Source organism: Eptesicus fuscus, chromosome 15 (genome assembly GCF_027574615.1).
Source record: "Eptesicus fuscus isolate TK198812 chromosome 15, DD_ASM_mEF_20220401, whole genome shotgun sequence".
In the NCBI taxonomy this organism is placed as follows: Eukaryota; Metazoa; Chordata; class Mammalia; order Chiroptera; family Vespertilionidae; genus Eptesicus; species Eptesicus fuscus.
In genome coordinates this window covers 7,536,012-7,561,526 of record NC_072487.1, presented here as the reverse complement: position 1 = coordinate 7,561,526, position 25,515 = coordinate 7,536,012, and the positions used below count along the sequence as shown (strand labels likewise).

The 25,515-nt window shown below is 42.8% G+C and overlaps 1 protein-coding gene and 1 pseudogene across 2 annotated transcripts; both read left to right on the top strand.

Annotated features, from left to right (window-relative positions):
* The first annotated feature begins 2,325 nt into the window (after positions 1-2,325).
* Positions 2,326-25,031, top strand: ZNF367 (zinc finger protein 367). 2 transcript variants are annotated; one of them, XM_054727487.1, is made up of 6 exons: positions 2,326-3,059; positions 3,313-3,315; positions 10,357-10,507; positions 18,453-18,572; positions 19,889-20,027; positions 22,489-25,031. In XM_054727487.1, the coding sequence occupies exons 1-6, from the start codon at positions 2,664-2,666 to the stop codon at positions 22,709-22,711; spliced, it is 1,032 nt and encodes a 343-aa protein (XP_054583462.1). In that variant the 5' UTR covers positions 2,326-2,663; the 3' UTR covers positions 22,712-25,031. The 2 variants fall into 2 exon arrangements, 1 of the variants encoding a protein (XP_054583462.1); XR_008558345.1 differs by lacking the exons at positions 2,326-3,059; positions 3,313-3,315; positions 18,453-18,572; positions 19,889-20,027; positions 22,489-25,031 and adding exons at positions 3,316-3,596; positions 10,635-10,979.
* Positions 7,402-7,721, top strand: LOC103297898 (protein S100-A10-like; annotated as a pseudogene).
* Positions 25,032-25,515: the final 484 nt, after the last annotated feature.

Here is a 25,515-nt window from a genome sequence, read left to right as displayed (position 1 = left end):
AACTGAAAGGTCTCAGGTTTGATTCTGGTCAAGGGCACATGCCTGGGTTGTGGGCTCGATCCCCAGTGGGGGACTTGCAGAAAGCAGCTGATCCATGATTCTCTCTCATCATGGATATTTCTATCTCTCTCTCCCTCTTCCTCCCTCTCTAAAATCAATAAAAATATATTTTAAAAAATAACATCTGACTCACAGAATTGTTGATATTAGAATGTAAGTGAAGCATCCATTCATTTTATTGTATACTAGAGGCCTGGTGCATGAAATTTGTGCACAGGGCGGGCGGGGTCCCCTCAGCCCAGCCTGCACCCTCTCCAATCCAGGACCCCTTGGAGGATGTCTGATCGGGCCTAAACTGGCAGTCAGACATCCCTCTCACAATCCTGGACTGCTGGCTCCTAATCACTCACCTGCCTGCTGGCCTGGTCACCCCACTCAGATGCTTGTTCAGCCGTTTGGTCATCCCTCACTAACCCCCCTGCCAGCCTGGTTGCCCCATGCAGCCTGCTTGTTCAGTTTTGGTCCTCCCTCACTAACCCCCCGCCTGGTCATAGGCAGCCATCTGTTAATTTGCATATTACCTCTTTATTATATAGGATGTATATTCATAGAAAATGTTAGCTACATACTATTTTATTTATTGAAAAGAACTTTTACTCAAAGTTCAAGAGATACAGTGTTATATGCTGTATCTTTTGAAATCTTTTCCAGCCACATAATTCTCCTTGGAGTCAACAGATGTATCATTTTCTTGTGTATCTTGCTAGAGATATCTATTCTGCTTAACTAAAAGCAAAAATGTATATTCTTTCCCTATTTTTCAAAACACATGAATGAAATCTTACTAATTAACATTTTCCTTTTTATCACTTAAACTGTACCTTAGAGGTTGTTCATACCAGTAACATTTTTTGTGACTAAATTAGACATAGCTGTATATTAGCGTGTGTGTGTGTGTGTGTGTGTGTGTGTGTGTGTGTGAGAGAGAGAGAGAGAGAGAGAGAGAGAGAGAGAGAGAGACAGAGCGAGCGAGCTAACGTGCTCTAATTTAGTTACCAATTCTAACCCTTGACTACTGGATATTCATTCATACATTCATTTGATTAATTCATTCAACAGATATTTTTTGAAGGCTTACCACCAGTCAGGCTAGGCTCTGGCAATACAGCCAAGAGCAAACCAGACACAGTAACTTTCCCCCATTATAGTGAATAAGAGGCTGGACATTCCACTCGGCTGTGTGGTGCGTCACCCCTACACTGGCCCTGGGTCGCTGACTGTCAGGCTCGGATTTGCAAGATTGTCCAGCATCCCTCAGGCTCGGGGTGTGGTTCAGAGGCAGGGCGGGCAGACAGAGGAGTCTGGAACAGCGGGAACCCTGCGGGGAGCCCGGAGTTCCACGTGGATCCAGACGCAGGGATGAAGCAGAGGCCTCGAGACTGCGGGGGGGGGGGGGGGGGAAGGACCCCCCGGCGGGGGTCCTTGGGGCGACTTTGGGGCATCAGTCTTAGGTGTGAGCGCGGACACGTCCGAGTTCGTGTCCCCTCCACGCCGCAAGCAGCACACGGGGACCTGGGAGACCACGTCCTAAGTACTCCATCCACAAAGATGGAAAACCAAGGCCCCGGCTCACAAGGTCCGGACTGATGCCCACCTAAGCCTGGGGGGAGTCGAGGGGCGAGGACAGGGTCAGTTCACAGCCAGTTCAACAGCTGGGCAGACGGAAACCGATGAAGAGACGGAGCACCTCTGGGCGTGTGGTGAAAACTTGTGTAGTGGGAGGCCTCCGACCGGCAGAGCCAGTGGCGGGAGCCGAGCGCCAGGAGGACGGGCCGGCCCCGGGGCCCCAGACCTTTAAACTCCGGGCGCGCGGGAACCACAGCCCAACAGCCACAGGCGGGTCACCGGCCAACCACCGCCCCGGATCCGCCTCTCGCCAAACGCTTGTCCAATCAGCAGCTCTCTTGCCACCGCCCCTGTCCGTCCCTGCCCCCGCGCGCCTCCGCCCCTTCGATCCTCTCCGGGCCCGGCGGAGGCGGGGCTCCCGGCGGGGTGTCGGGGCGAGCGCTGACGTCGCACGCTCCCCGGGAGTTTCGAACGCAGTTGGCCTCCAGGCCAGAAGAAACACTAGAGCGGCGGCCAATGGCGGGTCAGGAAGAACCCGCGCGCGGCCCCGGCCCCGCCCCGCTCTGCTGGAAAGAAATGCAGGCCCGGCCATTGGCTCGCGTGACCTGTCACTCCGCGCTGCGGCCAGTGGGCAGGCGCCTCGCTGTGATTGGTTCCGCCCAGGCGCGAAATGTAACGCGGGAAAAGTCCGAGTGGGGACCGCAGCAGCAGGTTGTTATTTTGGGGGTTCGGCGGCGTGAGTTTTGCTTTCCTGTCCCCGCAAGCCGGGCCGCCCGCTGCTTCCCGCCTCTGCAGCCTGCGAGTCAAGAGAGAAGGGCGGGCTTGCCCCGGGGCTGGGGTCCGGCCCTGACCGCGGTGCCCGCCGAGCTGCCCCGCTCCATCGCTGGCCGCCGCACAGGAGGATTCCGGGAAACGTCCGCGGCCATGAGCCCGCGGGACTGAGAGCCAGCGACTCGGAGCAGCGCGGGCAACGGGAGCGAAGGGCCAGCCCGGGCTCAGGGAGTGCGGCCGGCGGAGCTGCGTATCGGGGAAGGGCGATGATCCGGGGTGTGGAAGTGCCGATGGCGGACCACCCGCCGCCGCCGCCGCCCGTCATCTTCTGCCACGACTCCCCGAAGCGGGTGCTGGTGTCGGTCATCAGGACGACCCCGATCAAGGCCACGTGCGGCGGCGGAGGGGAGCCGGAGCCGCCGCCGCCGCTCATCCCCACCAGCCCCGGCTTCAGCGACTTCATGGTGTACCCGTGGCGCTGGGGCGAGAACGCGCACAACGTGACGCTCAGCCCGGGGGCCGCGGGGGGCGCCGCCTCGGCCGCCCAGCCCGCCGCCGCCACCCAGCGCCCGGGGCTCCGCGGCCGGGGCGCGCCCCATCCCGCCGCCTCGGGGGGCGAGGAAGAGGAGGAAGCGAGCAGCCCGGACAGCAGCCACCTCAAGGTGAGCGGGGCGGGGCGGGGCGCGGGGCCGCGGGGCGGTTAACGGCGCGGCCGGGAGCTGGCAGCGCCCGCGGACGCGGCGGGTGGGGCGGGGCCGAGTTTAAAACGCGAAGCTGCAGGGGCCGCGGCGGGGGCGGGGGCGGGTGACAGGACACTGACGTCACTGCCGCGCGCCAAAAAACGGGCCCCCGCGGGGGGTGGCGGGGCGGCGGCGCAGACGCGCGGGCGAGGCCGGGCGGCCACGGCGGCCCCAGCAGGTGCCGGCGACCGGCGCTCAGCCCGGGTCGCGGAGGCCGACCGCAGAGTCCGCTGGCCTGAGCGGGAGGGAAGCAGCTGCCCCTGGAGCTCCTCGGGGTGCGGGAAGGAAGGGGGCTGCGCAGTTTCTGCTCCATCACCGTAGATACCCGGCCCTGGCCCTGGCCCCGCCAGAGGTGCCTCGCGGAGGCAGCCGACGAGTGAGAAGGGACGTCGGGGACTCTTTGGCCACGGAACTCGGGCCCTCGCCGTCTTCCGTGCATCCAGCGACCTGCTTTGCTAGGTGCGGAGGCACCGTGGCGTGCGGCGCTGTTGTCGCTGACCTCGAATTGATCGACTCCGAGACTGTTTAGAGCTGGGAAGGGTGACTGCCTGGTTCAAACGTACATCTTACGGATTAGGCAGTTGAGGCTTAGAGCCTGGTGAAGGGATCTCCCCACGGTCACTCAGCTAGGTAGTGGGAGAGCTGGGCCTGGGGTTGAGTTTCTGTGGCTCCTAGTCCTGAAGCATGTGTTCGGGCTGCCTCTCTGCATACATGTACTTAGCTCTGCAGACTGTAAACTCCAGGAGGGCCGGATCCTTTCTCTCTGGTAGACTCTTCGACTTGAGTACCTTACACACTGTAAATGTTGAGTAAAGGTGCTCAGTTAGTAGTTATGTAATGAATGAGTGGTGCTACTCCAAGTTACTATTCAGATTCTGTGTGTTAACTGGCTACATAAGATAAGCAGCTTGCCAAAGATAAAACAAATCATCTAGTGGATAAGTACATCTGTATTGGCAAATACTGTATTTATAAATTGAAACAAGTTTGATCATTTTACATTCAGTAGCAAAGATGTTGAAACTCCGTGTTGTTTGAGCCCCGAGGAAATTGATACACTTTGTGTTTCTCATGTCATTGCTATTAAAAAGCTATAAAGTTACAAAACTATGAGCTTTGACACACTTCAACTCTTGAAGCTGCACTTCAGTAAAAGTTTGAACAAGCAGTAAAAATGTTCACAATAGTGTTGAGTGAGTTTTCGAAGGAACCAATCACTGTTGGCTATTTCTAGGTAGCCCTTAGTAAGATGGATAGGTATTCTAGATATGTGTGTGTGTGTGTTTTCTGATGTTTAGACCTTTTTAAAAACATGTTAGGTTATATGTTGAGCAACATAAAGGCAAATACTTGTGGAAGGTTTTGGAATTATTTCATTAATTATAACTGAATCTAATTTGGGATTACCCAAGAAGATTAATGTTATCATAGACAAATGAAATCTGTATATATGTTTCTTTTGGCCTAAAACAGACTTATTTTTACACAAACCTTTTATAAAAGTTGCTCACACAGGTTTGGATTTTATTTCCACTTTGTCCACCTCTTTTCAGAGCTAAAATATACTGGAAGTTATGAAGAACGTGTAAAAGTGAAAAGGCTGTTTTATATTTATATTTTCTCAATCTTTCATATTGTAACTGTTTGATAAATTATTAGATAAATTGATTCTAACTTGTCCTTTCATCAATGAACAATCCAAATACAACTCCAAAATTTCACTCATTTAAGCTTCCTCACCTTGCAGGGTTGGGGTAGTTGGGGCAGGGTGCGGGAGGCTGGATTATGCCTTTATTTAAGGAAGTTACCTAGTATGATTTGTGATCATATCCTCTAAAAAACAGGGTGGCCCAATCCCCTTTGTTTTCCTTCCTGAAAGTACTTGCAGTTCTTAATCTCCACGTGAATCATACTGATTGAGTCTGCTTACTTTTTGGGAAGATGGGAGACAAGTTTGCAATAAAGCTGGTGCTAGTAGCACACTCCCCTCTACCTCCTCAGTATGGGTTAGAGGCAACAACAGCTGTGGCTTTGAGAACATTTGTGCTCATTGGTTGTGTGTTGCTGCTGCTCCCAGGGAGGTGCCTGAGTCCTGCACACCTGGTATCAGCTTCTACTGGTCTGTCTGCTCCTGTCCAAAACTGCCTCCCCTGCCTGTGGGGAGAACATCCATCGTCTAGCCACTAATTTTGGCCCCTAAACACAAGATTGTTTAGACTTTTGTGGGTATAATTACATATTAGCATTATCTTCTATAGAATTTTGGGAGGAAAGGGCAGGTCTGATTTCCCTTTGCCATAAGGTACTCCAAGCCTCCCCACCTTGTGCCCTTGTACCCTCTACCCAACTGCATTAATGAGGTTGCTTCTCCACTGGCTTCTCTGTGCTTGGCCTCAGATACCATTCACCCTTCAGCACCTGTCAGCGGCCTACCCTGCTTCCCCTTTCTATCATCACCTGAACTCTTGAACCGTCTGATAGCTGATTAGTACAGAGCAATCACTACCGTATTAAACATAACATCTTAACATAGTAGCGAGGCTCTGTGTTGAATGTTTTTAATTCCTTTCCCAATTTACCTTGTTTACCTGATGAAGGAGGAATTACAGAAAAGAGTCCCCAAGATTAGGATTAAGTTAATATCATATAGTAAGTGGCAGAACTGATTGGGGCCTTCCCGAGCCCTTGCTCTTAATCCCTACATGATATTGCTCCCATGTATAACATGTATAACATGTATGAATTGACATTAGGGGTTTATTATATTTTAAATAAGCTAATGCAAGGAGACTTAACACGCACTATTGATATCTGTCTATACTTCATGGAGATGCTTTATGAGGATACAGACAATATAATAGATGCATTCAAAGTAAGACTTGGGAAATTTTGCAGATAGGCCACGGTGGGGGATAGGGTTAGGATGCACGTGTGGGAGTCATAGGAAATTAGTATCTAAATCTGATTTCGAAAGGGGAAATATGATAAATTACATTTTCTCGTCAATGTACATATGTCTCTCTCTGTGGCTGATTTTTCTTTTCCTTCTAGGTTATTTGAGTACTTGATTTGAATTTTACTTTGTGTAAAAATGTGTCAAGGACTTTTAGTTTTTTAGTAATTACATGAATACCAAGTTTTAATACAACTTTATTTTTAAAAAATGTTTTTATTGATTTCAGAAAGGAACGGAGAGGGAGAGAGAGAGAAAAACATCAATGATGTTGATCAGCTGCCTCCTGCATGCCCCCCACTGGGGACAGAGCCTGCAACGGGGCATGTGCCCTTAATCAGAATTGAACGTGGGACCCTTCAGTACTCAGGCTGACGCTCTAACCACTGAGCCAAACCAGCTAGGCCTTAATATAACTTAATATAACTTTTTCTAAAGCCTAAGTAAATGTGTACATTATGCTAAGTGGGTTGAGAAATAACCCAAATTTTATTAAATAATTTTAAAGTTAGTTATTGACATTGAGAACTCAAATATTTATCATGAAATAGTTTAGAAAACACTCAAAAGTTACTAATCTACCTCTGGAGGTATTGAGATTCTATTTAAAAAATTTACCGAAGTATGAAACATTCTGCAATTTAATCATCTTGCTTCTTTCTAGTAGCTTCTTTTGCTGCACTTGCTACATAATAGCAATGGGGTGTCTTAGAATTTGTTAACCTTTCCTTGCAAATCAAGCAGTCTCTACAAGATTTCTCTCTTAGGCTACGGGTATATTTGGTTGCTGATGAGACCATTATTGTCAAAATGTACCTGGAAATGTTTTGTTATTGCTAAGGTAAAAATGAAAGGTTCTTTTTAAGTAGCACTGCTTATTTTTATATGTCTGGTTACAACGTGCCCTTTAGTTACTGATTTTAGGGCGTTAGATCATTACATACTTGCCTGGCCTAATTTTCTTAGTCCAAAGAATGCACTTAGTGGAGCCTTGTATATGGCTAAGATGTTGTGTTTTCTAGCTATCTATTTCTCATCTGGGAAATATAAATGTGTGGTTTGTAGCTGAAACAAGATCTTAAAGAGTTGCTGAAAAGCAGCCAAATGATTAACTTTTTAAAGTATATCTCCCTCCTTACTAAACATGTTTGCTTATTTATTTATTTTTACCAGAAACATTGAAAATAGAAATGGGCAATCTTAAAATGTTTTATATTAATGAATTGATCAGCTATTTGAAATTGTAATAGCCGGCCGCACATCTAGCCAGCCCAGAGGTCCTGCCGTGCCTTTGGCCAGGACCTTACCAAAATGCCATTTCAAATAGAACACTCCATGGGAACCAGGATGTTTACCTTTCACAAATTTGCTGGGGATAAAGGCTCTTTAACAAATAAGGATCCGAGAGTACTCGTGAGAAAGGAGTTCCCTGGATTTTTGGGAAATCACCAAGTCCATGAAGCTGTGGACAGACTAACAAAGGATATGGACCAGTGCTGAGACGGCAGAGTGGGCTTTCAGAGCTTCTCTTCACCTAACTGCTTGGCTCACCATCGTTGCAGTGACTGACTGTAGTACACGTGAAGCAGAAGGGAAAGAGGCAGGCAGCATTGAGCAGTTCTCCGCCCTGATAAGAGTTCTCCCAATGGGTTGCTTAAGGAATCTCTGCCCCACAGCTTCCCCTTGTATAAGGCTTTGATGAGCAGATTGGGGTCCTTAGGAAATCTATACTAATATATATAAAAGGCTAATATGCTAAGTATCCTACCATTCGACTGTTCGACCAGTAGCTATGCTGTGCACTGACCACCAGGGGCAGACACTCAACGCACAGGCATGGAAACATGGAACAGACTGATGAATCTCAGAGGGAAGGGGGGAGGGCGGGAAGAGATTAACCAAAGATCTTATATGCATACTAGAGGCCCGGTGCATGCATTCGTGTACCAGTGGGGTCCCTTGGCCTGGCCTGCGGGGATACGGCTGAAACTGGCAATCTGACATCCCCTAAGGAATCCCGGATTGTGAGAGGGTGCAGGCCAGGCCGAGGGATCCCACCAGTATATGAATCCGTGCACCAGGCCTCTAGTGTACAAATAAAATCCCACCCCATTTGACAAGAGAAAGAAAAGCCACTTAAAGCTAGAGAAGCTTTTGATTTTTATATTGCTTGCATCCTCTTGCCCTCAGTAAACACATTTTTTTTATTTCCTAAAGTAAAATAATTGTAATAATCAACAATATATTTTTTTTGGTATTTAAACAATATCAGGGACCCTGGCTGGATAACTTAATTGGTTAGAGCATCTTCCAATTCACCAAGGTTGTGGGCTCAATCCCTAGTTGGTGCAATATAAGAATCAACCAATGAATGCATACATAAGTGGAACAACAAATTGAAGTTTCTCTCCCTCCCTCCCCCTCTCTACTCCCCTTTCTCTCTCAAAAAATATATATATTGGGAAAAGGATTTTTTCAAGCAGAGGAGTTGTATCACTAAGGTTTTTAATTAAACTGATTTCATGTTCCATTTCTTAACAGAGTCACATATTTTTATGATCATATGTTATATTTATTTGTTTAGCATTTTAAAAGCAATATTTAAAACAATTATTCATGATTTGACTATAACCAGCAACAATCTTACAATTATTGTGGCTCAATAAGTGATGGCAACGGATTCTCTAATTTTATTCCGATCTCCCTTTGCTGATTCTGGATGAACAATTTTACCAAGAAAGACTAATGCTTCATGTAGCTAGTGAGGATTATAGCCAAGGAGTAAAGAAGGTGAAGATGAAAATATTTGATAACCATCAATAATTGTCAAATTGATTGGCTAATTTGGACTTAGGACCTTGCCAATTCTGAGTTTCATTATAAATGGAAACTTAAGAACCATGTGGTGGCTTTTGCTCAGAAGCTACACAAGTAATTTGCACTCGCATGTTATTGGCCAAAGCGAGTTATATGGCCAGGCAGGCCTTATTGGGGCCCACAGTGAGAGAGGGCAGTGAATATTTTTATAATAATATAACCTGCCACTGTGCCTTTGCACATTCCTTTTTTTTAAATTGTGGCAAAAAATACAACATAAAATGTATCATCTTAACCATTTTTCAGTGTTAACTATATATATTCTTGTGCAGTAGATCTCTAAAACTTTTTTATCTTGTAAAACTGCAACATTATGCCCACTGAACTCTTCTCCCTGCCCACAACCCCTGGCAACCACCATTCCACTTTCTGTTTGGTAACTCTGAAAATCAGATTATTCTCTCTCAGAATTTGTTTTTGTTGTTTGCTGTGGATTCTAGTTGTCTGTCAAGTTTTCTGGACTGTTTTTTAAAACTATTTTGTTATGTTTGTTCTCTAAAGTCTGTTTCTTTAGCTTGTGATCAGCTCATCTTTTGAGAGAGATCTTAAATGCCTGGAGCCAAAAAAAGAAAAGGAAAAAACTTGTAATTGTTGCAGAATGGCTCTGTGCCAGCTCTTTTTCAAAGCTGAGCCACACTGTTTACAACTCTGCCTTAGTCTTCATTTCCTGCTTGTGTTGAGCCTAACATCAGCCAAAGGTGCAAGCTTCTCGCCTTTTTAGGCATGCTTCCCACCCTGGGCTTTCTAAATTCCGATCTTTAGGATTCAAGGGCACTTTCCAATGCCCTAATTTCCCAAAGACACTCTCTCCCCAGTGTTTCCTCCCAGGCTTTTGGCATATTTGTTTGCCTCAGTTGAATTCTTTTGCCCCAGGTGGCAGCACATTCATTGTCATTTGTCTCACAGAGGTTTTGAATAGCACTGTTACACCCCCGAGAGTTCTAAGTTAGAACAAAGACACCTTGCCTCAGTCCTTCAGGTCAAACAGACACAATTCTCTCCTAATAATGTCTGCTCTGCTCTCTCTGGAGTCAGGGACTATGTTCCCATGCTGAGAATGAAGGCTGCTGTCTTCAAGACCACTGTGTAGTAAGGAGAGGGGCAAGGGCAAGTACATAATGCTATAAAGCTTTCCTGCTATTTCAAGTTGCCTTTTTCTTGACTCAGTATTCGCTGAGTGGCTGTGATTTCCTGGAGTTGTGCAGCTGATTGTGACAGCTCGATTTTTCAGTGATATGGAGAGGGATGGGTCGGGTCCTTGAAACTATCTACTCTCCCATTTTTGGTGATGTCACTCTTGAAGGAGTTTAAAAAATAATTTATTATGATAATTTGCTATAATGAGTGGAGTCCAAGAAATACAATAATGTTTATACAAATTGTTTACAGGATGGAATCCGGCGTGGAAGACCCAGAGCAGATACTGTCCGGGATTTAATAAATGAAGGAGAGCATTCGTCCAGCAGAATTCGTTGTAACATCTGTAATAGAGTGTTTCCACGGGAGAAATCGCTCCAGGCTCACAAAAGGACTCATACAGGTAGGTTGAGCAAATTTTAGAGAATGTCAAAAATAATACCCAACTGAAAGCTGATTTGATGTTTGCGCTTGTAAATTAATTTTTTTAGTTGCCTTATATTTTCTCATTGTAGTTTTTTTTTGAACAGGCACTGTGTATATTACAGGTCCAAGGTGTGTGGGCCTGATACTTCAAAAGAAAGGCCAATATTCAATGGATCAGAGTTTTGAAGTAAGGAAAGGTTTATTGAACGAGAAAGCCTGGCTTGAGAAGATGAACTAATTATACATTTTAAGAAGAATCTGGAATTCAGGCATCTTTTATTGTTAAGAGAAGGGAGGAGGGGCAAGACAAGGGTGGGTGTAGGCAGGTAGGTGTTGAAAGGGATCCAAGGAACAGTAAAATTTCCCAATCCCTTTGTTCCCAGTTGGTCCTGGTCCATTGACACCCACCCCTCCATGACTCCACTGATCTGAGTCCAGTTGTGGAGGCTCCTGTGAACTGTACACATTTCCTACCTCTTGGGGGTGTGGGGTAGCACCCTCTGTGGCAAGGGGCTGCTCTTGCAAAAACTCTAGCTCAGTTGGTTAGAGCATGGTCCCCGCTATGCCAAGGTTGTGGGTTTGGTTGCCCGTCAGGGCACATACAAGAATCAACCAATGAATGCATAAATAAGTGGAGCAACAAATCAATGTTTCTCTTTCTCACAAATCAATAAATAAAAATTAAAAAAACCCAAAACCGCAAGCAGAATTCCTCTAGTTAATTATCATATCTGTAGCAGGAGCAGTTAGCTGAAGGCCAAAGGAGAAAGGAAGCACTTCACTGTTACAGGTAGTCAGTTTAGTTTTTGGTGGAAAGTGACGGCTTTCTGAACCAGGTGACTTCTAAAGTTATAGGGCAATTAATCTAGTAGTCAGAGGGATGTTATTACTACATTTAGTGTTATCCTTCTACCTATCTGAGTTGTACTTGATAGGCCCCTGTCTGAATAATTGTTTAAACTGACTTGTAGGCCATATACTAAAATAGTAATTGTCAAATTTTTAATAAAATTTCCAGAGCCCTCAGTGTTCCATGCAAGTGTTTGACCTAGCCATTAACCTTTTGCACTCACTTGCTTTTTCTCGATTCCTGCTACTGATGCTAACCATGTCGAGTCACACTGGACATCCGAGTGCAAAAGGTTAAATCCAAGGTGAAGCATAACTTTTTAGAATTAATGTATTATAGGCAGCTATTTCAAGACTTAACACACATCACTATTTGTGTAGAGAAATGATACTTGCATTTAAAATACCATATAGAAAGAGAGCAAAAAATATAGCATCCTTGCTCTTTCCACAGAGAAAGGAGGCCTCAGAAGGAGCCTTATGGTTCTAGTCATGGTATCTAATAGTTCACAGTTGAGGAGACTGAGGTACCAAAAGGCAAATACCACTGCTTAAACCTCTCCTTTCCTGCAGTCTGGAGTTCTGCTGGCCCCTGGAGTAGTACATGTGCCTCGTCTAAACTGAGATGGGCAGTGTGTGTGAAGTACACTTGAATGAAAAAAAGAGAATAAATGATGTCCTTAATAATTTCTGATACTGATTACATACTGAAATGATAATATGTTACATATGGTGGGTTAAATAAAATATACTATCAAAATTAATTTCTCCTGTTTTTCTTTCCTTTTTAATGTGGCTACTCAAAGTAGTTTATACTTGATTTGTGTTGGGCACTACTGGTCTGGCATTTAGTTTTTTAACTCTTAGTCCCCTATTTTTCCCACTGTTTTTATAAAGGTCATCACCTACTTCTTTTTTAGTTTTTGAAAAGACGTATTTTAATGTTATACTAGAATACAGCTAAATCCTTAGCTAAATTACTGAAAAGGGGTACAATTTAAATTTTGAATTATGAACTATGGTGTCCCAAGAAGTTTTGACTATGAACCATTCAGTAAAACAAGTGAATATCTGATTTCGAGAATTTCTTTTTAAATTTTCATCTGAAGATATGTTTTCATTGACTTTTTTTTTTTTAAGAGGGAAAGAAAGGGGCAGGGGAGAGAAGTGTGAGAGAAGAGAGAGAAATATTGATGTGAGAGAGAAACATTGATCTGTTGCCTCCCATATCCGCCCCACTGGTGACTGAACCCAAAACTTAGGTATGTGCCCTGACTCCCAACCTTTTGGTGTATGGGACAATACTGCAACCAACTGAGCCCCCAGAAGGTAGTTGCTATGACAAAATTCTGCACTGGCCAGGGCAGAATCTTTGCATTTTTAAAAAATCTGAAAAATGGTGGCAGAGTAGGAGGATGCTGCACGGACATACTCCTAGGAACAAGCTGGAATTACAACTGAAATACGGAAAGGCTTCTGGAATAATCAACGGAAAACTCACAGGAGAGAACCCTGATACCCAAGGATCGAAGGTGGAGACCGAATAGACTGGTAGAAGAGGTGGAGGGGTGAAAGGGCTGGCCCCAAATATGGCAACTGAAGTCCTGGAGAGATATCTCAGCTGTGACGGGGAGCCACTGACAACTCTGGGATCTAATCCTGAAGTTTGGCTCCCCAGCAGAGAGCACCAAACTGAGGAGGATACTCACATAACAACTGGCTGTGAAAAGCAGTGGGGTGCTATCTGCCAGGAAGTGGCAGCTGAAAGTTTGGGCACCCTCTTAAAGGGCCAGCACACAAAAATTCCCTGTGGAGCTACCCACCTTGTGCTCTGGCAGAGGGAGGGTGAAGTGGACTGCAGCTGTGAGAGCAGAACCCAGGCCTGGTGACTCAGGGGATAGAGCTCAGAAGGCAGACACCCCAAGTTTCCTGGGCTGAGTCATTCCCTCACAGAGTGGAGGACATCTTTCCCACATTGACATATGCCTCGCCTGAGGAGAAGACAGTCGACACACCCTATTGGAAAACCCCTTGCCCTGAGGCCACTTAAGAGATTATAAGTAACAATTAGCCTCACCCTGTTGAAAAAAACTCTCGCCACACCTGAGGACGGTTGCCTGGGGGCAATTCAAGTCAGAATCCCATTAGTTTATAGACAGAGATGGTCTCTGGAAGCTTTGAGTCTTTGCCTGATCCAATTAGTCAGAAACAGTCTTTAACACTGTCCTGCACTAGAGATTGGGAGGTATCGAGGATCTACCTAATACATAGTCACAAACCCAAACAGACAAAATGAAGAAACAAAGAAACAACCCCCAAATGAAAGAGCTATCAAATTCTCCAGAAGAAGAGATAAATGAAGCAGAGATAAGAAATTTATCTGAAACAGAGTTCAAAGTAATGATGTTAAAAATACTCAGTATGAAGATAGAGTAACTATGAAAAAAGAACAATCTGACATAAAGAATGATGTAACACAAATAAAGAACACATTGGAAGGAATACACAGCAGATTAGGGGAAGCGGAGTATCGAATCAATGAGTTAGAAGACAGAGTTGAAAATATCACTCAATTAGAGAACCAAAAAGAAAAAACAATTAAAAAACAGGAGGACAGCTTTAAGGGAGCTGTGAGACAATGTGAAACCTAACAATATTAGAATAGTAGATGTACCAGAAGAGGCAGAAAGGGAGAAAGGAATAGAGAAGGTGTTTGAAGAAACAATGGTAGAAAACTTCCCTAACCTGGTAGAGGAAAAAGTCATACAACTTCAGGAGGCACAGAGAACCCCAAACAAGAAGAACCCAAACAGACCCACACCCAGACACATCATAATTAAAATGCCAAAAATTAAAGACAAAGAGAATATTAAAAGCAGCAAGAGAAAAGAAAACTGTTACCTACAAAGGAGTTGCCATAAGGCTGACACCTGATTTCTCCTCAGAAACTCCAGGCCAGAAGGGAATGGCATGAAGTACTCAAGGTAATGGAAAGCAAGGATCTGAGATCAAGATTACTATATCTAGCAAGGCTATCATTAAAAATAGACGGCCAAATAAAGAGCTTCCCAAACAAAAAAAGGCTAAAGGAGTTCATCATCACCAAGCCAGCATTACAAGAAATACTTAAGGGATTGCTGAGAAGAAGAAACAGAGAGAGAAACCTAGTCATACAGAATTAAAATGGGTATACACTGAGTGGCCAGATTATTATGATCTCTGAACGCATAATAATCTGGCCACTCAGTGTGTGTGTGTTTATATATGAGAGGAATAATCAACCGAAAACTCGATACCTCTCAATCTCATATGGCGTATCCCAATGGAGATGGCTTCTTCCAACACTCAGTATATATATATAGTGGCCAGATGGTTATGACCACCTGATGTTTGTAGGCAAATTAGCCGTACACTGCATCGTATGGGATATGGAAGCTGAAGGCCTGTTCGAACACCTTTGCTGTCTGCAATTACCAAGATAAAACATCTCCAATTCGCACAGGAACACAAGGATTGGACAGTCGAGCATTGGAAAAAAGTCATGTGGTCTGATGAATCACGTTTCCAGTTGCATCATGAAGATGGCAGGGTGAGAATTTTGTGGAAACAGCATGAAAGCATGCACCCCACATGCATGAGTACAAACCTTCAAGCTGGTGGGGGCAGTGTTATGGTTTGGGGCATGTTTTCCTGGCGTGATTTGGGCCCTTTAATTCATGTGGAACAACGAATAGCCCAACATACCTAAGTATCATTGCTGATCAAGTTCATCCTATCATGTTGATGGTGTATCCCAATGGAGATGGCTTCTTCCAACAAGACAATGCGCCATGCCACGGTGCTCGTATTGTGCAGGAGTGGTTTCAAGAACATGAGGGAGACTTTACCTTAGGTGGCCCCCACAATCACCAGATCTCAATCCAATTGAGCATTTGTGGGACGAAGTTAAAAGAGCCATCAGGCAGCTGGTTCCACAACCATCAAATCTCACAGAACTGGACAGTGCTATTCATCAGGCATGGTGTCGGATTCCTTGCATCACCTTTCAACATCTTGTGGAGTCAATGCCAAGGAGAATCGCCACAGTATTGAAGGCAAAAGGTGGCCCAACAAAATACTGATGGGATGGTCATAATAATCTGGCCACTCTGTGTGTGTGTGTGTGTGTGTGTGTGTGTGTGTGTGTGTATTAGAGGCCCGGTGCATGAATTCGTGCATGGGTGGGGTCCGGCCAGCCTGGCCAGGGGGAGGGGACATGGGCGGTTGGCTGGCCTGCATGCTGGTTGAACTCCTGTTCGAGGGGACAATTTGCATATTATTAGCCTTTTATTATAGAGGATATACACTGAGTGGCCAGATTATTATGCGTTCAGAGATCATAATAATCTGGCCACTCAGTGTAAATAAGTACCTCTCAATAATAACCCTAAATGTAAATGGATTAAATGCTCCAATCAAAAGGTGTAGGGTAGCTGAATGGATACAAAAACATAACCCAACTATATGCTGTTTATACCTCAAAACCCACCTCAAAACAAAGGACACACACAGGATGAAAGTGAAAGGATGGAAAAAAAATTTTCCGTGCAAATGGAAAAGAAAAAGAAAAGCTGGAGTAGCAATACTCATCTGACAAAATAGCCTTGAAAAGCATCATGCTAAGCAAAAGAAGCCTGTCAGAGAAAGATAAATATCATATGATCTCACTCATTTGTGGAATATAAGGAACAAGAACTGATGAACAAAAATAGAGCCAGAGGGGGAGAAATATTCTAGGAATATAATAGAAGAAATCTTGTTATTTGCAGATTTTTAATATTTCCTACAACTTTTGTGATATCATAATATGTTAGTACAGTTTTGGTAATATTATTATACTTAAAACCCTTTTCTTGAAATATTAATGTTTATTGCATGTAATATTATACGTAAGATCATTTTTCTTGAATAATTGGTGTTTACTTCATGTAACATATTTAAGATAGTTTTTCTTGAAATATTATGGTTTATGGCATGTAACATTATTGTATTTAAAATGGTTTTTCTTGAAATAAAAAACAAGAAAACTGGGAAAAATATCTAATTAGTTTGAAATACCCCAAGTAATTGGTTTGCAGGCTGTGGAGTACATGTTGCCAGTGTAGATAAGATTCAAGACCATGTGGCATGATGAAAAGATCTCTGAGTCCCAGTCCTGATCACTAACCCGCTGTGAGTCACCTCATACTTTCAGGTGTCTGCCTGCTATGCAGTCTATCAGGAAATTGAGCCCAAGATCATGGTATAGTTCAGTGATGGGCAACCTTTTGAGCTTGGTGTGTCAAACTTCGCCAAAAAACTGAGCATAACTCGGGTAGTGTGTCACTTTGAGGAAAAAAACATTATTTCGCAAATGTTTCATCCTCAGGAGCAGCAAATGTTTCATCCTCGGCATGCGGCTGCCTCAGCGGCCGCGTGTCATCAGAAATGGCTACGCGTGTCGGTGCTGACACACGTGTCATAGGTTCGCCATCACTGGTATAGTTAAACTCTAATAGTATATACTTTGTAAAAAGCTTCTCTCTTACTATTTTAAATAATCCCCCTATTTCCTGTGTTTTATTAACTTGTGTTCAACTGTCACAACCATTTAGTACATTAATGAGCAATTTAGGGAGGACTGGTTCCTGGTCTTTGAGTTGTATTGGAAGAACCAGTATATAATTGATCAAAGAATAATTTTTCAAGAAAGAATACATTTAATTATGATTGAGCAACATTGTTGAGCACTTTCTCCAGCCTCGCACTGTGTTGAGTATAAGAATTAAAGGGAGTTTGAGGTATGGGGCATCTTTGTATGAGGAGAGTTCCATGTTACATGAACAACACAGGATGCTGAGTGAAAGGATACAGAGCTCCATTTGGAGGTAGGAGGAATTTCACTGAGAGCCTACAGGATTGGGAAGGTTTGACTGGGCAGAGAAGATGGGATTTGCAAGGAGTAGAACAAGATGAGGAACTGCCTGGCTGGAATGAATCTCGGGTGTGAAGTAAAGATAAGCCCTGCCCCTTAACCCAGTAGCTACATTGAACATCTTAGGGTACCATTTAGAAGTCACCAGATAATTTTATTTTTTTGTTAATCTTCACCCAAGGACACTTTTTTTTTTTTTTTTTAGAGAGAGAGTGGTAGAGACAGAGAGAGAGAGAGAGAGAGAGACATGTCTGTGAGAGTGACACATCGATTGGTTGCCCCCCGCAAGTGCCCTGACAAGTCTGCAACTGAGGTACATGCCGTTGACCAGAATTGAACCCGGGACCCGTCAGTACGCAGGTCTACCCTTTATCCACTGAGCCAAACTGGCTAGGGCTCAGTAGGTAATTTTTATTTGTCCAAAGAGTGTAGTAGGGTTTGGGATGAGTTAGGATGTAGCTGCTATGACAAAGGCAAGAGTTCTGTGTCAGCTATTTTGGAAGTACTGTGCAGGTGGAGTGACTAGAGGACAGCCAGGGTTAGTTTGAGGTGGAGGGGCTGCCAGTTGACCAGGGCAAGTTGCAGGGGGAAGCAGGAGTGGGAGACATTGTAAAGAATCCACAGGAGGTGATTTGGCTTATGGGGAGGAGAAAATACGGGCTGAGCTGAAGATGATAACTTCCAGGATTTGAACCTGGGTACCTAAAAGCTCAAGGCCTAAGGAAAACACTGCTCCCAGTGGACAGCTGCTTCAGAGCATGGAGTGCTGTCCAGCATTTTCACTGGAAGTTCTGGAGAGGCTGACGTGTTTTATTGTTTGGCGGCATGACCTTTATCAGGGGTGGGGAACGCCTGGCCCCCGGGCCGTATAAGGCTGAGAAATCATTTGGTCTGGCCCTGCCAGGGCAACCGCAGGCAGGACTCAAAATTCAATAAATCTAGGAGCTTTTTTCATAGCAACATAAATTTATATTAAGTGAATGATATTATAAATAACCAAACGGCCCTTGGCAGAAAAAAGATTCCCCACCCCTGATCTATATAAAGGTTGATTCTCACCCCCTGCCCCTTCTTCTAACCTTATTTTCTCAGAAATAATGTATCACATCTGTCTACATAGGTGAGAGACCCTACCTGTGTGACTATCCAGACTGTGGCAAAGCCTTTGTTCAAAGCGGACAGCTCAAAACGCATCAGCGCCTTCACACGGGAGAGAAGCCTTTTGTGTGTTCAGAAAATGGTATGATGTTAAGAGTTAAGTTTATGTAATAACTAGTAGTGAGTTAGTAGTTAAAAAATATCTTTTGCTTAAATTTTTTGGGAGGAGAGGTTTTTTTAAACAAGATTTTAGAAAACACCATGTTCAATTTCTGGGGAAAGATTGATTTTTAAAATATTATTTTTAGGTGAAAATCTTAAAAGGCAAATAAAAATACTATATTCAGTTGTAGGCAGTAGAAAAACCTATGAAAGTAAATACAGCCTTTATAGTAGGCTTTTACTTTGATTTTAAACATTTTATCTATTAAACTCAAGAAAGCATAATGTCTGTGTTTTCAGTGAAGGGGAAACTCCCATCTTAACACGCCACTGTTAGTAATTGCTTGTCACTTTTCTGAAGTGATTTTTCTTAATCTCTTATCACAGTTTCTTTTTTGTTTGTTTGTTTTTAAAACAATAACATGTCCACAATTTTTTTCTTTTTTTAAAAAATTATTTTATTGATTTTTTACAGAGAGGAAGGGAGAGGGATAGAGAGTTAGAAACATAGATGAGAGAGAAACATCGATCAGCTGCCTCCTGCACACCTCCTACTGGGGATGTGCCCGCAACCAAGGTACATGGCCTTGACTGGAATCGAACCTGGGACCTTTCAGTCCGCAGGCTGACGCTCTATCCACTGAGCCAAACCAGTTAGGGCATCACAGTTTCTTAAGATGTTTTTATTGTGCACATTTTTATGCAGTTATAATTAAAATTCAATGCAGTTTTGTTTTCTAGCTCTATGGTTTTATTATTGTCAGTTACAGATGTCTTCAGGCTTTTTCACCTAGTGAATTTGCTGAAGCATATACTAGTTATATCTGGATTTCTGCCCTAACCCCCACATTGTTCAAGAGTCAGCTTACACACTGATTGCCTTATTGTTTGATATTGAATATTTGATTTGTTTTAAAAATTGTTTGTTACCAACAAAGCTAAAAGTCACTTAAACTTTGTTAAAGTTTTGTTCATCTTTTGGGATGTTGCCTTATGAGAGATCCTGAGACTAGAATCCCAGGGTCAGAGGGTTTGACCATATTTATGACTCATGCAAATGAGTCACTTCCCAGTGGGGTTGCATGCATGTATAACGCAGTGACCAAGAGGTGAAAGACCAGCGCCCGTCCCCCTCACGAGCATTGATAAAATACTGTGCTTAGGGTTTTATTCCTCCTCCCCGTTATAGAATGCTAAGTCTCGTTGTCTTAGTTACTTTCCTGGTTACCAGTGAAAACGTTTGCCATGTCTGCCGCAGGTCCCGATTCTAATGAGTGTCCCCTCTGTGCTTTGTAGGCTGCCTGAGCAGATTCACCCACGCGAACCGTCACTGTCCCAAGCACCCTTACGCCAGGCTGAAGCGGGAGGAGCCCACGGATGCTCTCAGCAAGCACCAGGCTGTGGACAACCAGGCTGCTGCCGAGTGGTTGGCAAAGTAAGGCTCTCCCTGGACCGCTGCCACCCCGCGCGTGGGCTGCTGTGGGGACTTCCAAAGTTCTCTCATTTTAAATAAGTTGCTTCTATATACATTTTATGAAATAACTTGAAATGCTGCTTTATTTTCTTAAACCACAGAATTGTTAGGAGTGTTATTAGGATTGTGTGTGATAGAAAACTGTATGATATTAATTAGTCTTGAGTGCCCGTACCACAATTTATTTTAAAAGCAAGAGTTTTCCCTCATTTAAAAAGAATATTTAATACATATTTCATTTGTGTTTAGTGCAACCCCTCTTCATTTTCTTATATTAGAATTAGATCTGTGCTGATTATTATGGGGATATAGGTATATCCATATTTCCCCATATCTATAGATACAGATATAGTATGTGGATAGAGCTATATACAGAGAGATGTTCCAAGAATCACCCAGTTTAATTTTTTTTTTAATGGCAACAAGGTGGAGGGGGGGCAGTATAAAAAATGTTCCCTAAGGATATTTTGATGTAAGGAGTCATCTCTTTTATACAAACCACCAGCAGCTGACTGTGCCACTCCCTTGCTTTCTCTGTTTTCTCTGCGCTTGGGATAAAGTCTAAGCCCCTGAGTCTAAGCTGCCGGAGCTCCGCCTCCCTCTGGCACTGCCATCTGGGCTCCTGGTTTCTCAGCACCACTCTCCCTGTGGTTTCTGGGCCTTCGTGCCCACTGCTGCCTCTGCAAATATGCTGGCTTCCCTCTCCATTTAGCCACATGGCTTATTCTTCATTTCTTACTCAGGTTAAACCTCACTTCAGGAAGTTTTCCCTCACCTGCTCACCAACCCCCAAAACACAAGGTTGGACTCCCTTAATAGATACTTTTAGAACACACTGTATTTCCCTTTCAAGACCTACATGGTACACTTAGTCACTCACTCAGTGTCTGTCTCCCCTGCTGCCCTGCAAGCTCCACAAGGGCAGGGCTGATGTCTGCCTTGTCCCGGCACCACTTCCTCCCTCCCGCTCCCTCATGGCTGGCCCCCCCTCTAATTTGGCCCAAGCCAGAAACCTGTTGGTCATCCTGTCTTTATCCTCTCTCCCTTCTACTTATGGAGTCTACTTCCTTACAACTCTCACATTCAGCTGCGTCATCCCCCTCAATCCATTCTCCATGCTGCTTCCACAGGGTCTTTCTAAATGCTAGTGTGACCCTCAGTATGGAGTCTAAACCCTATTATGGCCTTCAGAGCCCTTCCTGACCTGGTCCCTGCCCACCCAGTACAACTTATCGCTTGCCACTCTCCTTTTCTAGTTGTCCTTCAAGTCAGGCCGAACTATTTGCATTTCTTTTTTTATACCTCTTTGAGTATTGCCACAACTTTTCCAGTGTGAGTAGTCTGGATTTTCTGACATCTAGTAGTTGTCCTTTTTTTGTATCTAATTTTAAAAACGGGTTTACTGAGGTATAATTGACATATAATGAATTGTACATATTTAAAGTGTGCAATTTCACACATTTAGACACATGTATGCATCTGTGAAATCACCCATCAAGATCGTGAACATACTCATCACTCCCAGCAGTTTCCTCAAGCCCTTTCATAACCCCTTCCTCCCACTTCTGCCTGAACACACTGACCTACTCCTGTCACTGTGAACTAGTTGGCATTTCCTAGTGTTTTGTACAAGCGAAGCCATCCAGTGTGCACGCCCTGTTTGGCTTCTTTCACTCAGCATAATGATTTTGAGATTCATCCATGTGTCAATAGTTCATTCTTTTTTTATCACTGAGTAGTAGTAATCCATTGTGTGGATACACTTCAACTTGTTTATTCAGTCATCTGTTGATGGGCATTGGGTTATTGCAGGGTACAAATAAGGCTGTTATGAACATTAATATACAAGTCTTTGTAGGGCATTTTTGGATGTAATGATACTGTCATTTATTTCTTTAATTTACCAAGTTTGCATTTTCTCTTGTGAATCACCAGTTGGCCATGTCATAGAATAATGGTGGCGTTCTTAAATTTTTAAATAGGTTCTATGTGTTACAGATATTAATCTGTAAATCATATTTTGTAAGTTTTAAGTTTCTCATAGTTAACTCAGTCAGAAGTCACCATCCCTCTGGATAGTATAAGCAGGTTTTTAATGTTTATTTGTTCTGTTTCTGTACCTTAGTGCATTTTACATATGATCTTTAAGGCATAGTTAAATGGCAAAAACACGTGATTAGAGAGTTGAGTATGAGACCCAGAACTGTCAGTTTTTGAAAATCTGAGGAAGTCCCTCAACTTCTTGAACTTGAATTGTTTCCTCTGTAACGAGAAAGGTGTATAATAAACGTGAAATCATTCTGTAACTTTTGGAACTAAAACGCATTGAATACCGTGGTAAAGAACCTTTTTTAAACAAGCAAAGTAAACCTTTGAGGCTGTCCTACATACCCTCTGATTCACGGGGTTGCATGTCCCGTAGGTATTGGGAAACGAAAGAGCAGCGCACCCCCACCTTGAAAGGAAAGCTCGCGCAGAAGGCGGACCAGGAGCAGCAGGACCCTCTGGAATACCTGCAGTCGGACGAGGAGGACGACGAGAAGAGGGGGGCCCAGCGGCGGCTGCAGGAGCAGCGCGAGCGCCTGCACGGAGCCCTCGCTCTCATCGAGCTCGCCAACCTGACCGGCGCGCCGCTCCGCCAGTAGCCTGCACACTGACTCCCACTGTACAAAGTACTGCCCAGCATACTTCAGAAGTAGATCCTGGGGCATAAGCTAAGCACCTTATTTGCTTACCATAGGCTGCTATTCTGTAGAAATTGATGAAGAATGTCATTGCCCCAACATATGGGGTGAGAGAGAATTGCACTTTTTTTTATATGGTAATGGATTGTTGTAAAGTTTAAAATATTTTGTAAATATGGGACTTCTAGTACAGGGTAGGAAACTACGTATTGTGGGAAGCTAGATTTTGCAAGTTTAATGCATTCATTGGAAGCAGTTTTCACAGGAAGCACTTTCTGAATAAGACACTTTTAGGGGAAAAAAATAACAAAAACAGAATGGGACATGTAGCCAAAGAAGGTTAGGAGAGATTATTTATAAGAACATTTTTAACAATGTGTACTAGTACGTTTAACAATACTGTCAACACTGAAATAAGCGAGAAAGTGTAAGGTGTGTAAGATGTTTTTAAATTGCAAAATAGTGTGACTAATAAGACTAGAGAAATGGAAATCTGCCTATTTCAGAAGATGTCTTAAGTTACGGATTAGATATTTGAGGATCTTGGTAAGATGCATAATAGTTCAGAATTTTTAAAATTGGAGTAAAATTGGTCTTATTCTATCTTTCTGAGGCTTTACAACTTACTATGATGTTTAGTTTTGAAAAGCACTTGTTATCCCTCTCTTAACTTGGGAACTTTTGCACATTTCATATTTCTCATTTGCTGAAATTGAGTGGTTAATCTTGCAAAGTCTAGGTAACCTGGTAATTTTTTTTTTTTTTTAATATGGGCCCTGTACTAAGATTTGGCACTTGGATTTTTATTAATAAAAGGGACATCTACAGGGTTGTTTTGTAGTGAACTGTTTTAGATCTTTTGTTAGCAAACACTAAATTTCAATTGTACTGCTTGTTTAGAATTATTAGCAAATGAAAGCCTCCTATTTATATTTTCAGTGCATAAAGCCACCTTCTTGCTTTTCAGAATAACATGCCAAGCTATTTTGTGCTCACTAAATTCAACTATCAGTTAAACACTGCAGAAAAGATTAGCTACTCAAATAAATAGCCTTCTGGGATAGTTTTAACTGCATGTGTGTTAACTTATAGGGTGGTTTTAAACCATTTTTCCAAATAGATGACATTTTTAAACACCACTTTATGTACTGAAGCATGAACAGAAAAATCAAGAGCTGAGCGGTTCACCTCCTTTATGTAGGTATAAACCTCGATCATTTTAGCTTTTGTTTTAAGCAGAAACTAAGTAACATGCACAACAGAAATGTTTATGTTTCTGAATTGGAGTAAACCTCAGAATAATAGAAGGAAACTTGGGCTCTTCCGCGCCTTTTACTTCGTTTTTGAATTGAAGTAGTAGCCGACAGGTAGGGTTTAAACATTATCTAAAATACATGCTTCTTTCTCCCCAAATCCCAGTGTGTTGCAGTCACAGTTTCACATATGTAGCTGTGGGGAAGGGGAGGGATGAAATGCCTTGAAAAGGAGCAAAAGTGTGAAAGATGGTAACAAATAATGTATATGATGAGGACATACTTTACAAATGTAATCCTCAGTACAGTAAATTACAGATCTTGAAGGATTTTTTTAATAAGAAAATTTATATTTGTAATGGTCTAAGAATTTTGCTTGTAATCTGATATATAGAATTTTAACTTGGAGCACTTATAGGCACAGTAAAAGAGACTAGCATTGAATTTTCTTGGTTTAGCTGTCAACATTTTTCTCTAGATTTTTTCTCTCAAGTATGATTTAAATGAACTATAAAAAGCAACACTTATCAGTCTTGGGAAATTTAAAATTTGATGAAATTACATAAAGAAGGAAGATGTTAAGAATTTAAAAAATACAAATACTTGCCAATTCAAAAATAATACAATTTAAGGCCTTCAAAGGTAAGAGTTTTTGTTTCTCTGGTCAGCTTTTGTCAGCTACAATAGTTATATTCACAAACATTCTTTATTTGTGTAATTGAAAGTTTCAGAAATTATTACAACTATTTACTATAGAAATATTTAAAATATAATACTTCAAAAGTAGATTCTTGGGCATAAGCTAAGGATTTTTTTGATATAAGCTATATACTTGGACAAAATACATTAGCATTTAAAATCTGAGGTGTGTTAGGACTGCTTTTTGTTTTAAAAATGTGGTTTACATTCAAATTTTTGAAGTGTTTTATGCTTCATATGGCTAAGTTGTAGTTTGGCAGAATTAACAGCATAAGAAATAAACATGCTGTAATTTGAAAAGATGCTTTGAATAAAATTTTAATTTACATTTTAAAGTACATGCTCATTCTTGAACCCTTTATAATTTGTTTTCCTATAAAAAATATAACAACCATGATTTTAAAAATTATAAAGATTTACAAAGAAGTGTCACCTGTAGCCCTTCTTTTATTATTTTGATACATTTTATATTTCGTTCCAGTCATCTTTTTACAATAGTTGGAACCATAGTATGAATTGAATTTTTTTACTTTAAAATGATGGCCTTTTAGGTTATAGATATTAATTTAACTTTCTCATCTGGTTCATCATTAGTGTTAAAAGTACACTGGTGTACATAGTATTGCCAGCCCTATCGCAGACCTTTCATTAGGGAAATCAGGAATGGGATTTCATTTTACTTATATTCAGGATGTGTTGAGTCTGGGGGCACCTGATCAAACAAATCTTTGCATTTTCCATGAATTATTTTTAGTATATCTTTAGTTCTGGACTGGAAATGGCAAGGTCCAGCCTGGGGCTTTGCAAAAGAAT

Coding starts and splice junctions, on each gene's coding strand:
- ZNF367 (XM_054727487.1), top strand. CDS start 2,664: ATGATCCGGGGTGTGGAAGTGCCGATGGCGGACCACCCGCCGCCGCCG. Junction 10,508..18,452: donor TCACAAAAGGACTCATACAG/GTAGGTTGAGCA, acceptor CTGTCTACATAG/GTGAGAGACCCTACCTGTGT. Junction 20,028..22,488: donor GCTGCCGAGTGGTTGGCAAA/GTAAGGCTCTCC, acceptor CATGTCCCGTAG/GTATTGGGAAACGAAAGAGC.